We start from the raw sequence: 15280 nt of genomic DNA, 5'->3' as shown, positions 1-15280 counted from the left end.
CTCCCGTCTCACATTAGATCCAGCCTAGTCTTCAGGGATACCATTAAGGCCTGGCACCACAGTAGAAAATTATTGGGACTCCATAGCTTGGTGAGCCAACATATGGATCTTTGGCACCTTCCTGAATTTCCGCAAGGTCGCCAAATTGCTTTGTTCTCTCAATGGAGGGAGAGAGGGGTTCGGACGGCAGCCGATGTAATGCAGATGTCGGGTCACAGGTACTTGACCTTCCCAGAGGTGCAATCCAAATATGGTTTGAGCCAGGGGCATTTCTTAGCATATCATCAGCTGCATTCCTTTCTTTCCTCCAGATTACGCAACCTGACTAAGGAATTCACGGCTAACCCATTGGCAATTTACGTTATGACGACTAATCCTGTCCATACTCTTTCCTCTTTATCTATCACCTTGAGAACGGCCATCACGAAAGGCTCGTCCCATACTTTGTTCAGATACTGGGAAGATAAACTTCCCCTTCCAGGCCTGACAGAACTGATTTTGAAGGGGTGGGGGACAGTCAGGAGAGCTATTGTTAATGAACAGTGGGGAGAGACCCAATTCCGCATCATGCATCATGCCACGTACGGATTTAGCTTCCCTAGAACTGAGCTGCATCCAGACAGAATAGATGCATGTCCGAATTGTTCGGAATATGGTACTGATCTTTACCATGGCCTCTATTCCTGTCCAAGGGTAGCAACTTTCTGGCGTCACTTGCTCTCCTTTATAGGCACTAAGCTTCTCCTCACTGTACCCCTAGACCCACATTTGCTGATGCTGCATATCCCCCTGGATTATTTGCAAATTACACAGCTATTACACATCTTTATATTAGTGGCAAAACGTTCTCTCTTGTCCCGTTGGTTGGTATCGGATATGCCCACAGTGGAACATGTCCTCCAACAGGTTAAGAGATACCTACTTTTGGACCAACTAGATGCTGAGCCGGCTAGGGAAAAAAGAGTCAAATCATTTTTTAAAAAGTGGAAAAGGTTTATTGTCACTTTTCTCTTACCTTCAGAAATTCATGAGATTGTCCGACCGTTCAAAGATACGACATGGTACATAAGGAAAGATGTGGCTGGTACCCTGGGGGCATTGCGCATTTCAGACACCCGGGAAGGCAGATAATATCTTAAAAGATAGGTTTCTGCCAGTCCTCTATGTCCGCGAGTCTGGGGGGGGGGGAGGGGGAGTTATGTAGGGGGGGGGGGGAGTTGGAGTGGGGGTGTTACTTTTGTCTTTTGTGCAATGTGTTCATTGAAACCGCTTACTCACTGCATGGTGACTTGTTAGAATTTTCATTTGGGCATGTTGGATTTCTTTTGCCCAAACCTTATGCTTTTGGATAGATTTGACTGACAGCGGCCTACCCCTCCACGTGAAGGTTCAGCCCAATCGTTGTGGTATCTGAGCATGGTCTAAATGTGTGTATAGCTTCTGAAGATAAATGTTAACACCCCTATTCACTGACAGCAAGCAGATATCTTGAAAATCTAAAAATTTGCAATTTGGGTTGCAACAGAACCAACAACAGAAGAACCATTATCATAAATAATGCCATTATCTACAGGGGGAGGGGGCAGCTACATCTGTAACATCTCAAGGGCTGTTTTAGGGGTTGCAAACTGGACAGACACCATTGTTCCCAAACTCCTAAGGAACCCCTCAGGAAAGAAGCAACCTCTGGGCATGTAAACTTTCACCGTTTTGGACTGAGGACACCTTCACAGGTCTATGGAGTCCAGGTAAGTGATTAAGGGAGAGCAACATAATATTAGGCTGGTGGTTTTAATGTTATGTCTGATAATACAAGATCAAATGTCTAAAAATGACAAGCTATAATACACGTCTATATTAAAATACAGTTTTGACTTTGCAGAGCAGATATTTTTTCATGTGTCTCCGGAAGAATTCATCCTTGAGTCCATATATAAAAGGACTGAGGAACCTCGGAAGACACATGAACAAGCAGAAGTTGATGATAAGTGACATTACCACATAGTCTTTAAGTAGCACGTCTAGTAAGGTATAGCCAAAAGCCATCATACATAACAACAACTGAAACGCGTGGAGCATCACTGTCTTTCCAGCCTTGGCTGCAGATGCAAGTCCAGAACCAACCTTCATGGCCACCATTGTGATCTTGATGTAGGTGAAAATGATGATCAGTCCAACCAGGGAAAAAGTTGACATATATACAAAGTCTCTGATCGTGTTTTGCACTTCAGTGAAGCGGAGGGCTGATCGGGTACATTTTATGTACAGTAGGAAAAAACTGCGATCTACAGATAAACTCAAGACAATCAAGTCAGCAACAATTGGGATGAAACCAATGGCCCATGTTACGCCAATGGCAAAAGTGGTTCTTTTAAAAGTGCACAACTCTCCGTGCCTTAGTGGGAAACATATGGCTATATAGCGCTCCAGGGACATGACGGCCAGGTTGTATGGAGTGACCTTCAAGGATGTAGAGGTTATGGTCATTATAACAATACAAAATGGTACTGGGAAGGTGACAGGGTAGAATGAAACTAGGAAGAGAAAAAGGCTAAAGAACAGATATACTACATCAGTGATGAGCATGTGGGCAAATAGGACGTAGCGGGCTTCTTCTCGAGCAGAAGGGTTGGTGAAGTAGATGGTCAACATTACAGCCATGATATAGAAGAAGACCACAAAACTACAGATGGTTATAGCTGAAAGGGTCTGCCTCATAAGGTCCTGGTTGCTCTTGTTGACTACTTGGGTTATATTCTGTTGGAGATCTGTGATATTTGTCATAATCCAAGGTTTGAAGGCTGTAGTAGAAAAATGTAACCATTCACATAAACAATGAAGACATGAAACCTTCCTAATCTTTACTTTCTCGATCCCAAGAATTTAAAGTAGGTCAGTCTAAACCAATGATGATAATAAAAGCTTCAAAGTAAGATGATGATAAAGTCTAAAGGTCCTATAAGCCAAATAGACTTTTTATTTTCTTCGATTATCAATAAGGGTATGTTCACACTGAGTAAAATCGGTCGATCGATCATAATTACAATTGTAATTGCTGTTGTTCCATGTATTATGGTGAGCAATTTCAGGTGGTAAGGAAAAGTGCTCGATTGCAATCGTTTAAGGTATGTTCACACTGAGTAAAATCAGCGGAATTCCGCGGCGGAGCTCGCCGTCGTAGAATCCCGCCTGCCTCAGTGTCCCACACAATCTCTATGGGAGGGCTTGCGCACCTCCGCGTGCGTTGCTCTACGCTCAAAGAATTAGAAAGAGCCGCAGGAGCGGAGGTGCACAAGCCCTCCTTAAGAGATTCCATGCAACAACGAGGCAGGTGGGATTCTGCGACGGAGAGCTCCACCGCGGAATTCAGCTGATTTTACTCAATGTGAACATACCTTAAACGATTGCAAACGAGCACTTTTCCTCACCACCTGAAATTGTTCACCATAAAACATGGAACAATAGCAATTATAATAGTATTTATGATTGTTTGTATAATTACAAACAAAAGATGTGTACATACACCGAAAGATTTGGGAACGATTAACAATGATTTTAGGGTCAGCTCAAAAAATGCAATCAACGGCATATGAACCAATTTTGGTTAGTCGTTTGATCATTGCCACATGGAAAGAGTATTGCTTCAATTCGAATGATATAACAATTTTTCGCTCAATAATGTTTCTGTGCAATAGGGCAAGAAACACCTCTAAGGATCTCCTACTATCTGACAAAAAAAATGTATGTCTCCCACTGCCCATTATTTTTTTAGTCAGTGCACCACAAAGTTCAGTTCTTTTTCCTGTCTATTATCTACAGCCACAGCCTTGACCCCCCGATCATCGTTTTTGGCTTTCTATGCCACATACATGCAGATGATTCCCACACCTATCATTCTCCTCCCCACTTACACCCTACTTACCCTTCCCTACTTACTAATAAAATCTCCTTTATTTTCTATTTTTTAACTAAACATGGCCAAAACCAAGTTTGTCATCCTCCATCACAATTAACCCCCAACCCCCACCGACCCAGAATAGTGCCCAAAAAAGACGCAAATGTTTTTTTTTTAATGCTGTACCATATCTATCAAATATTTCACTATTTATATTTATATATTTCACTAGATTAAAGATTACTTCCATTTTGGACATATTAGGAGAAGACCATCGTGGTTGGATGTGGGTTGTTCCCAGAACTCAAGGCAAAAAGCAGAGCTTGGTGGTGGAATCCTTTTTTGGCTAAGTGGTTTCCCAGCAAAGGCCACTACAAGGAAAAATGTATACAAATTGTGGCCAAAAAATTGGAGCTGCAAATAGGATTCCCCTCTATGACATCAAGTTGCCTCGATAGAAGGAGGACAGGACTTGTCTATATGAGACCACGTTAAGGGATTAGTGAAAAATATAACTAGGTAATGGATTGAGCCAACCACAGAAATCAAGATGGTCACTAAGGAGCCTGAAGCCCCGAGCACAAGGCTTAGCCTTTTCGGGAACCACTGGTCTTGGTTTGTCCAGGAGCTGAAATCAGTTTGATAGAGCTTAATAGTAATATTGAGATACTAATAACTATATCCTGTACAATGTGTTATTTTATCAAACTTTACCTGTTAGGCCACTGGGAAAACCAATATACCAACACCTCATCTACCAACTAATGCAGCTCTAGTAACACGTAACCCAGGAGAGGACCTGTCTACATTACTTTAACGTATATTCCCTTGAATCCCATACTCACAGTAAAGCAGAAGGTCGCGGGTCAATGATTCTTCTTCAGTCTGTGGATCGGGAATACATCTGCATTAGTATTTATAGGTTAACCTATTGAGTAACCTGTAATCCACATCATTAGTTCATAATCATGTCATGGTCCCAATGGGTAATATTCAGCAGGATGAACTTCATCTGTCATCTTTGTCTCCCTTGACACATCATGTTTTTTCTAAGCTATATGTAGTTCCATATTTAGTTTACAACGTGATTATACGGAGTTGTTTCTGTTGTTACTCATTTTTGCTGCTTTGCCACTGGCTAACACATATCGGCTGCATGCAGTCGGTCACTCATGGCCTTCACCCTTAATGTGGCTATACTTTATACCAGGCGCTATTGTTTCTTCCTCATTGTTAAAACTTGTGTAAGATGATCTTAAAGAAATTGGCCTGTCCAAGAGGCTCCTCACATTGGAAGTTGCTATGTTTGAGGAAGCTATAGAAAAAATATATATAATGCAGGTATCATTTAACCACTTGGCCCCAGGAGGTATATTTCCTCCATGCACACAATGCATCTCCCCTAGGGCCCATGAGAAGAGGAGCCCAGCAAAAAGTACCCCACCCCATTAGGTAGGTAGGATGCTGTAGTAGGTTGACAGGTCCCCAAGTAGGTAGTTTTGCCTGTTTGGTAGACAGGTGCCCCCATTGGATAGCTAGTTTCCACATTAGGTAGACAGGTGCCCTCAGTAAGTAATTTCTCCTGTTAGGTACAGAGAAGTGCCCCAGCAGGTACTGTAATTCCTTTACTGTCTTAGGTGCTGGCAGTACTCTCCTAACCCCCTCCCAAGACACAGTCATGTGCACCTCACGCCCTTCATCTGGAAGCAGCCATGTTTACCTTCCCCTCAAAACAGGCTAAATTTTCTTTGGGGTCCTCCACATTGTCAAACAGGGTTTCCCATCCCTGCGTTCAGATCTCAATACCCCAATGCTTGAGGCGAAAGTGGAAATATATTGCCACCCACCCATATGCACAGACAATTAACGTGAGAATAGCCTGAAGATGTTGCCTTATAACCTAAGGGTTGGTGGAAAGTGAGGCATTCTGCAGCCTCATGGAGACAGACATTCTCGGTACTCCATTCTCAGCCGGCACCATTTTTCATGCTATGCCATACCAGCCTTGCACCAGCACATCATGGGGAATATCATCCGTGTCCTAACCAATGGGAAGGTCCACTTAAACACCAACACATAGACCAGTGCTTTTGGCCAGGGTCACTACATTTCCCTGATGGCAGACTGGGTGAGCATGGTGGAGGAACTGATTTGGACCCATGGCGCACATCTTACCAACCCTGAGGATTATGGGCCCTACCTTGGTCATGGTTTCCCCAGCAGATTATTCTATTTCCACCAACCTTTCCTTCTCCACCTCTTTCTCCACTTCCCAATGATAATCTGTGAGCTTGCCGCCATTAGTCACAAGCTGGAAGGGCTGCAGCACTGTTGTGCGGAAGCGGCAACTGGCTGTGCTGAAACTGCTTAGCCTAGGCAAACAACAGCACACCGCCACAGAGCTGTTGAATAGTATCGAGCAGTAGACTGATCTGTGTCTCTCTCCACTTAACTTAGGGCCCTATTCCACTGGACGATTATCGTTCGCATAATGGTTAACGATTAACAATCTCAAACGACCGCTATTGCGAAAGACCTGAAAACGTTTACTCATTTCCATAGAACGATAATCGTTACTTATGATCGTATTTGCTAATGTTTTTTCTTTGCTATTTCCTCGCTATTGCATTCATATCTACTGGGAAGGACCGAACTACGTCTTATTCAATGCGAATGATTTGCGAACGAGCAACAATAAAAATAGGTCCAAGTCTTATAAAGCGATCAACTATTTCTCGTTCGATCGTTAATCGTTAACTGCATTTCAACCGAACCATTATCGTTTAGATTCGAACGATTTAACGATAATCTGAAAGCTAATCGTCCGGTGGAATAGGGCCCTTAGAACCAGGCATGATTGTGGTCGTAAACTTGTAACTGGTGGCGGCACTGCAGCTTGGCAACACACGTTCACTTATCTCCCACAACAGTAATGTAATGTTTTTGCTTTCTTTCTTTTTTTATTAAAAGCGTCTCTAACACCAACCCCTCCTCCACCCCCCACACATGCCATGTCTGGGCCGCGTTCTCAATTTGAGGGTTTAGCTGTGTGCTCATTCTAATTCCAGGGCCTCTTAGCAAGACTGTATTTTTCATGATTCAGAAATAACTGAGAAGAATCTTTAATGCATCCATGCATGCTCCTTAAATGTATGTGGTTTACAACCGATTTTACCAACTTTGCTTCAAAGTCTTGAATTCTGGTCTTAAAGAGGAACTCCGGGCTAGCAGTACTTTTAGTCTGTGGGCGGGGAGATGGGGGATATAGAAGGCGCCGTTTACTTACCCCTCCTGTTTCAACGCTGGCTCCCAGACCACGCCGACCCGTTCTCCCGTCCCACAGCCACTCCCTGGTCCGCTAAGAACGCTGAATGGCTGAGCTTCCTTCAGGCGTCACATCTCAAGCCGCAGCTCAGACCAGGAAGCGGCCGCGGGACGGGAGAAATTTAGTGGCGTGATCCGGGACCTGTCGCTGGAACCGGGGAGGTAAGTGACCGGCTCCTTCTATATCCACCCCCTCCCTGGCCACAGACTAAAAGTAATTCTAGCCTGGAGTACCCCTTTAAGGGTCTTTTACATGGGCCGATTATCATGGTTCTAGAACATATTTGGTCCATATAAAAGTGTCAACAATCAGCGGAGAAATGGGAAAACACCCGATCCTCGCCTGATCACATTTTTTGAGCAGCCCTATAAATTATAGGATGGAAGCTGTCAGTGAGATGCATCTGTGACACTGTAAGTCCGGTATAGAGAAGGTAAAGATGTTAAATCACACAGTGCTGATGGTATGTATGCGCTGCCGATGTGGTCAGCATCTGGAAACTTTATTAAATGGCTGCACAAATAATGTAGTGATCGCTCATGCAGCTCGGTTGCCTAATTTATGGTGCCGGCCAAGGCACGGCAAACAATTGATCAGCAGTAGCCGTGGGTGGCTGAGGATCTTTAGGTGTCAAAGGACCCTTAGTTTTCACATGCCCAAGGCAATCACGACTAGTGTAGAGCTAACTGGTCAAAATGTTGCGGTTTGGTTTGGCAGCCTTAGCCGAATCTGAAGGCTCTGCATTTGATTCCCATTGTTGCAGAAGTTGGATGTCGCCCTAGGGAGTCCTCGAAAACCTGTCTCGAAAAGTCTTCCTGGACACATGTATGTGCAATTGCTCAGCAACTAAAAGACTCTACTAATGCTGGGACTTTAGGGGACTTTGTTAGTAAATGAATGATGTTATGTTATGTGTATCTTATGCTCCGTTGAGGGCCCAAGTCCTCTGGATGTGATTTGTCATTGATGATGGTCCGCTGGCTGCCTACAGCTGGTGTGTGGCCAATGCCATTTGTTAACTATATATATATAACATACAGCATTTGACAGTGGAAATTTATATGATATAGTGTTTTCGCTCACTTAAATATATTTGAGTACATTATATAGACATATTATATAATGAATTATTATGCCATGCACAGTATATACACTTGTTATAGACCTGTTATATACTTTCTAAATGATGGTACTCACTTGGTGTTGGGTATGTAGACCCTTTCCCATGTATCTGTTATACATTGCCCTAATGCAGGTATGGATCTTAAATGGGGTCAAATTTTTGGGCTTTGCAAAGTAGATATCTTTTCATGTGTTTTCGAAAAAGTTCATCCTTCATTCCATATATAAAAGGACTAAGGAATCTCGGAAGACACATGAAAAAGCAGAAATTAATGGTCATTACCATAATAGTAAGATGTTCTCTAAGCACCTTTTCTAGTAAGGCATAAATAAAAGCCATCATACATAACAATAACTGAAGTTCGTGGAGCATCACTGTCTTTCCAGCCTTGGCTGCGGATGCCTTTCCAGAACCGAGCTTCACGGCAACCATCGTGATCTTGATGTAGGTGAAAATGATGATCAGTCCAACCAGGGAAAAAGTTGACATGTATACAAAGTCTCTGATCGTGTTTTGCATTTCAGTGAAGCGGAGGGCCGATCGGGTACATTTTATATACATTAAGAAAAAACTACAATCTATGGATGAAGTCAAGACAATCAAGTCAACAATATTTGGGATAAAACCAATGGCCCATATTATTCCAATGGCAATAGTGGTTCTTTTAAAAGTGCTAATTTCTTTGTGTCTTAGCGGGAAACATATAGCTATATAACGCTCCAAGGACATAACAGCCAGGTTGTATGGAGTGACCTTCATAGATGAAGAGGCTATAGTGACTACAATGTAGCAAAATGGCACCGGGAAAGTGCCAGGATAGGACACAGTTAAGAAGAGGAACAAGCTTAAGAATAGATATACTACGTCAGTGATGAGCATGTGGGCAAATAGTGTATATCAGACTTCTTCTCGAGCGGAAGAGTTGGTCAAATAGATGGTCAACATTACAGCCATGATATAGAAGAAGACCACAAAAGTGCCAATAGTTATAAATATAAGGACCTGTTTTATGAACTCCGAGTTGCTCCCGCTGACCACAGTGGTTACATTCGGTTGGGGATCTGTAATATTTGTCATAATTCAAGGTTTGAAGGCTGCAATAGAAAAATGTAACAGTTCACATCAATAGAAGACATAAAACATCTCCGTTCTTCCTGATCTATAGAACTTAGGTCAACGTAAACCGTTGGATAGCCCTGAATCTTGTAAGGGACCCCTTCCCCACACTTGCATTTTCTAAGGTAACATATGACTTACAGGCCTTTAATATAGGCCAATACCAGCTAAATGATACCCAGCAATCAGCCGACAATCCCAACTAATACTGTGACATCCTCTTCAGTGGTCACAACATTACATCTCCAATCTACCCATAACACTGCTGCACACCTCATCTACCCCTCCTATCTAAAGTCTTGTGTAATAAAGACAACGATCAGTCGATGATCAAGTCATTGGCTGATCTTTTCTTTAGGTTCAAACCTAAAATCATTGCGCACCGACCGCGCATCTCTGGGAGTAATAGTGATGCGTGGCGGGCTACCGACAATTCCACAAGCACCATACTATCTAAACATGTTGCAGGTCTTCTCCTGCGCTCCTTCTTTCTCCCAATCCCACGCGCAGCAGCAGCTTCGTAGCGGCCTGTCTAAAGCCCCTATTTCACGGGTCGTTCCCCGCTCGCTGCCGCCGCTATTCAGCGCGGCAGCAGCGAGCGGGAGGGGCGGCGGGAGCTGCGGGGGGGCTGCCCAGGTGATCGCTGATCGTCCGGGCAGCCCATAGGATGCAGCAGCGTCTGCTGCCGATGCTCCTATTCAACAGAGCAACGGCAGCAGATCATCGCTATATCAGTCGCTTGTTTTTCAACATGTTGAAAAACAAGCGATTGCAACGATCAGCCGACATGAACGATGTCGGCTGATCGTTGCACTCTATTCCACGGCACGATTATTGTCCGTAGTGGCCGATATCGGCTGAATACGGACGATAATCGTTCCATGGCATAGGGCCTTAAGCTGACAGACTGCTCAGCCAATCACTGGCCAGGACCACCGCGGCCAGTGATTGGCTGAGCAGTCTGTCAGCTCAGACAGGCCGCTCTGAAGTTGCTGCTGTGCGTGGGATCGGGAGGAAGAAGGAGCACAGGAGAAGACCTAAACATGTTTAGGTAAAGTATTGTGTTTAAACAAGGGCTGCAAGGACATCAGTAACGATGTCCCTGCAGCCCTTGCTAATAGGCCCAGTAAACGAGCGCCGATCTGCTAGGTATACATTATTGATCGGGCCCCCATCAGCCTGTGGAATAGGACCCTTACTCCTCTACCTCTTGTATCTCCTAATATTCCTTATAAAGTGTAAGCTCCTATGGTCTGGACTCCTAAGGCTATTACACTGGCCGATATTTAGGAGCAAGCTAATGCAAACCAGTCTGGTTAGCACTTGCTTGCTCCTCATTCCTACCTTGCTGTCGGTGCTATTATAAGTACCGATCAGCAGACTATCGTTGTATCGACATAGTGCATGTTACACCATGCGATTATCATCTGTAACGGCCTTTATTCCTTAAAGTAAGCTTCTATGGTCAGGGCTCCTCTGTAATATACCTTGTTAGGGTGTGTTCACATGTACAGGATCCGCAGCAGATCTGGATCACTGCACGGAACTTGTGAACAAAGCCTTAGAGTCCTGGTTGCAGCTGAATTCGAAATCTGCATGCACATACTCTCTGCTTGTCAGTCCAAGGCTAGGACCAACAGGACCCTACTCCGTTTCCCACTGGCCCACATATACCCAATATCACCCAACTATTGCAGATTATTAAAATAAAAGATTAAGAGAAGGTTATAAAAGAACTGTGGTTGAATGAGGTTGAGGAGGTTGAGATCATGGCCCTCCCGATAAATCTGATCTTGTTGTTGGAGTTCTTCTCCGGTTACACATTTCTCCTACCAATGCCGCTACATGGAAAAAAAGGGAATAAAATTGTGGCCATTGAAAAAAACAAACAAGATCAGGAGCTGCTGTCATGGTCCCCTGTGCAGGTCTGTTTTCTGTGATATCCAAACGTCCCATTACTACATACAGAAAGGAACCTTCAATATGAGACATCCCCTTTAGAAGAGGTGGTGAGAGAAGACAAGCACATAATGGAGATAACCTCAGAAATCAAGAAGTCTGAAGACTCATACACAAGGCTCGACACTTGCTGTATTGTCTCCAGGAGCTGAAATCAGTTTGATGGAGAATAATATTAGTATCAACATACTAGTAGGTCCTACTCAAGGTGTTTTGCCTTTGTTTTCCCATCTTACTACACCAGGAAAACAAACATCTTATAAATGAACATGACATCTACTAACTAGTGCAGCTGTAATAGCAGATAGCATGGACGAGGGCCTCTCTGCTGTTTTTCGGCCTATATTTCCTTGAGTCCTATACTCACAGTAGAGCAGAGAGCCACAGGTATTATGATTCCTCTTTATTCGGTGTATTGGGAACATATAGCCACCTCTTATCTGCATTATTATTTAATGCTTCCCAATCCTACCGAGTAATCCACATTATTTCTTCAGAGTTTCTTTATGGTCCCAGCAGGTAAAGCTCTTCCGCTCCGTCTGTATCTCCATTTCTCCCTTGACACTTGAACTTTTCATATAGTTGTGCGTAGTTCTAACCTGAGTTGTAATTGTCGTAAACCTTTTTATTTGCTTTACCTTTTGCTTATTAGACTATTACTAGTTTATATTCATTGACTATAATTTTATACCTACAGAAAAAGGGTAAAATCCTTAAGACATGAGAATGTGATATAACGTCACTGTCATAAGAAAAAACTTTTGACATGTCAGCGAGATGTAATAGATGTAATAGTTGGCGGCTAAAAATATAAGTAATGCTTACGTGTCCTCGCTCCTTGGTGTCCTTGTGGCTTCATCTTGTGGTGTGCTCTCAAGGTGTTATGTCTGAGGAGCGGCGGTCACTTACCAGGTGGTAAGTTGTGACGCCACTCCGGTGGTGGTTGGCCAAAATACAGCCGGGCCTTAAGATGTTATGTCGTGACGCCAGTGCCAGTTGGGCACACAGGTGTGATGGCACGCCTGCTTTTAGTTTAGAAGGCCGGTTGTACCTTGTTCCCCAGTAACAGTAAACAGTGTTGTGCTGGGCTGCTACGGGGTCCCTTGGGATGATATCATGGTTGGCCAGAGTGGTGTAGTGACCCTCCCGGACTATTGGAACTGCCACCCACAGAAAGGGGAACTGTCCCAAGGCTGTAGGGTACACTGTGTCGCTGTGAAGCGAAGAATCACAGAGTCTCTTTATCATAAATAATTTTGTTTTTACTTGGAAGGTACTTGTGTGTAGAAAGTTATACAGCTTTTCTTTGACAGGGTACAGAGAGGAGGATGTCGTGAGAGTTCCAACCAAAGTAGTACTGTGCTCTGCCGGGATGTTGGAGGATGAGGTAGAAGAATACTTAGAAGAAGAAGAGAATACTTGTGCCCGTGTATTGACCTTTGGGTCTTCGCACCACCTAATGCCCAACAGTGTCGGCTGAACCGTCCTATGAGGGTGACACAAGGCCCCAGACCTTGATACCGGGATGAGCGGAATGCTGAGGATTTCCTGCTGACAACCGCGCTGCAAGATAGAGTTTATAGGCCTTAGCTTACTTGTCCTCTCCTGTGAGGAGTTTAACACTGCGTAGTGTTGTGTAGAATAGACTAAGAAGAAACGGTGAGCTGTGTCTTGTCTTGCTTCCTACCCATACAGGGATCTGACTAAGACTGACTTGCTTGAGAGTAGGGGGACCTGGCAGAGGGCCAGGGCCCGAGAGGGACCACTGTTGAGAGCTTTCTAGCTTGCGTCCTTCCTCTACAATGTCCATGACAAAAGACTCATGCACTTCCTCTACCCATGTGATTTCCTTCCTCAGCGTATCTAAGGTGCGCTGTGAGTGGGTGAAGAGTGCAGTAGAAGTAAAGAGAGAGGAGGACAACGGGGAGTGTGGACATGCCCTAAATTAAATTCTCACTATCCTCCTTTCTCTAGGAGAATGGGGCTGAGCCTGGGGAGATATTTATCAAAGTCTGAGCCTAGCGCAAACCTGAGCGAAATCGTGCAAAAAACACTCCACCACACAAAATCTGTGCACGTTTTTTTCATGTTTGAGCCTTAGGTGCCATTTTGGCAGCAAGGGGGTGCAGCATTGCAAATGGGAAGCCTGTCCTCCCGTGCGCAAAATTTATCAAATTCATTTGTGTAATGATCTGTACTTTTTTATCAATACCACACTTGTGCATATGCGAATTCTTGATCCCTTTTTATTACATTTTTCTGGATGTGATGTGACCAAAAATGTTGTAGTTTCATGTTTTTTTTGGTGGATTGCATTGTGGGAAGCCAATCTGCCACTAGACCACCAAGGATGACTTTTTAATGGCTTTTAAATGCCGCTGTCAGTTTTGACAGCAGCATTTAAAGGGAACCTGTCACTAGGTCTATGCTGTCTTAAATGAGGGCGGCATAAACTAGTGATAGAAATGCTGAACAGATCGGTGTATTACTTGTATAATACTGTTCAGCCGTTCTCCTAATATGCAGGAGAATAGGATTCTTGCTGCACCCCTCCCTCCAGCTGCTGATTGACATTTGACTGCCTATACACAACATGGATAGATAACTGCCAATCAGCAGCTGGTGGGCGGAGTTTTCTGCTTCTTACAAATATCTGGGACTACTGGGCTCATGCACATAATGTAGAGGACTAACATATTTTCCTGCGTATAATGCGACTGGGCGTATAAGACGACCCCTGACTTTTAAGAAGATTGTCAGGGGTTCGCCTTATACGCCGGAAAATGTTAACCCCTGCCTGACAGCAGCCCTGCTTCAGTCAGGCTGGGGTTAACTGCGGCTAAATAAAAAAAAAAAAATAATTAACTCACCTAGGGCTGTTCGCTCTGAAGCTATCCCGAGCAGCTGAGCGTCTCATCGGAGACGCTCAGAGACACTCTGCTTTCGGGAGAGCTTCAGGTACTTCCGGAGCCTCAGTCATTCTCCGGAAGCTATTCCGGCAGCTGAGCGTCCTATGAGACGCTCGGCTGTTTGGGAGAGCTTCAGAGGATCCCCGGCGCAGTCAGTGTACGTCACACTGCCTGCGCCGGGAATGGGCCAGGAGACGCGCGGAGGCCGGGAAGAGCCCCAGGTGAGTTAACTGTTTGTTTTTTTATAATGGTCACCCCATACGGTGGGGGATGCGGCCTTTTTTGAGCCCCCCACTGTATGGGGCGACCATACCCTGCGTATAAGACGACCCCCGACTTCTAAGAAGCTTTTTCAGGGTTAAAAAGTCGTCTTATACGCCGGAAAATACGGTACTTATTTTCCGTGTTATTCAGCGGAATATCACTGGATCAGCTGCACAGAACAATGTAAGTGATATATCATTCTATTCAGCTTCTCTGTCACTAGTTTATGCTACCCTGAGATAGGACACCACAAACCTGCTGACAAAGTCTCTTCAAGTAATTAATTAGCAGGTCAATCACAGTCACCTGATCTCTTCTATTACTACTCACAGTTGGTTTTCACTTCACTTGCAAGCAAGAGGGATTGTGGGAAAGTGTCTGCACTGTTGCATGGCAACTGCAGGGTCGCAGTTCAGAGAGGAAACCAGGAAGTGAATAGATCCATGGGGGAAAAATGTACAAGGATGTTAGTTAATGAACTAAAAACAGCACATTTGTTTTTATATATATATATATATATATATATATATATATATATATATATACACTCACCGGCCACTTTATTAGGTACACCATGCTAGTAACGGGTTGGACCCCCTTTTGCCTTCAGAACTGCCTCAATTCTTGGTGGCATAGATACAACAAGGTGCTGGAAGCTTCCTCAGAGATTTTGGTCCGTATTGACATGA

At 44.1% G+C, this 15280-nt stretch overlaps 2 protein-coding genes across 2 annotated transcripts; both read right to left on the bottom strand.

The window, feature by feature from the left end:
• Positions 1-1857: 1857 nt before the first annotated feature.
• LOC138794096 (odorant receptor 131-2-like) lies at positions 1858-14953 on the bottom strand. The gene is made up of 4 exons (XM_069972861.1): positions 14922-14953; positions 9346-9437; positions 4741-4780; positions 1858-2801 (listed from the first exon to the last, which is right to left on the bottom strand). Exons 2-4 carry the CDS (start codon positions 9418-9420, stop codon positions 1858-1860), a joined length of 1059 nt encoding a protein of 352 aa, XP_069828962.1. The 5' UTR covers positions 9421-9437; positions 14922-14953.
• On the bottom strand, positions 8485-9231 carry LOC138793300 (odorant receptor 131-2-like; the record flags this gene model as incomplete). Its single annotated transcript, XM_069971824.1, has 1 exon — positions 8485-9231. A coding segment is annotated over one exon (747 nt), but the record flags the coding sequence as incomplete, so codon positions are not given.
• Positions 14954-15280: the final 327 nt, after the last annotated feature.

Source organism: Dendropsophus ebraccatus, chromosome 5 (genome assembly GCF_027789765.1).
Source record: "Dendropsophus ebraccatus isolate aDenEbr1 chromosome 5, aDenEbr1.pat, whole genome shotgun sequence".
Classification (NCBI taxonomy): domain Eukaryota; kingdom Metazoa; phylum Chordata; class Amphibia; order Anura; family Hylidae; genus Dendropsophus; species Dendropsophus ebraccatus.
Note: the sequence above shows the minus strand (reverse complement) of the source record. Positions and strands in the feature narration are given on the sequence as shown.

Excerpts from the sequence above, each read along its gene's own strand:
- LOC138794096 (XM_069972861.1), bottom strand. The coding sequence starts at position 9,420 with ATGACAAATATTACAGATCCCCAACCGAATGTAACCACTGTGGTCAGC. Across the intron at positions 4,781-9,345 it reads ACTCGGAGTTCATAAAACAG|ACTGAAGAAGAATCATTGAC; the intron begins GTCCTTATATTT and ends CCCGATCCACAG. Across the intron at positions 2,802-4,740 it reads CCGCGACCTTCTGCTTTACT|CCTTCAAACCTTGGATTATG; the intron begins GTGAGTATGGGA and ends TTTCTACTACAG.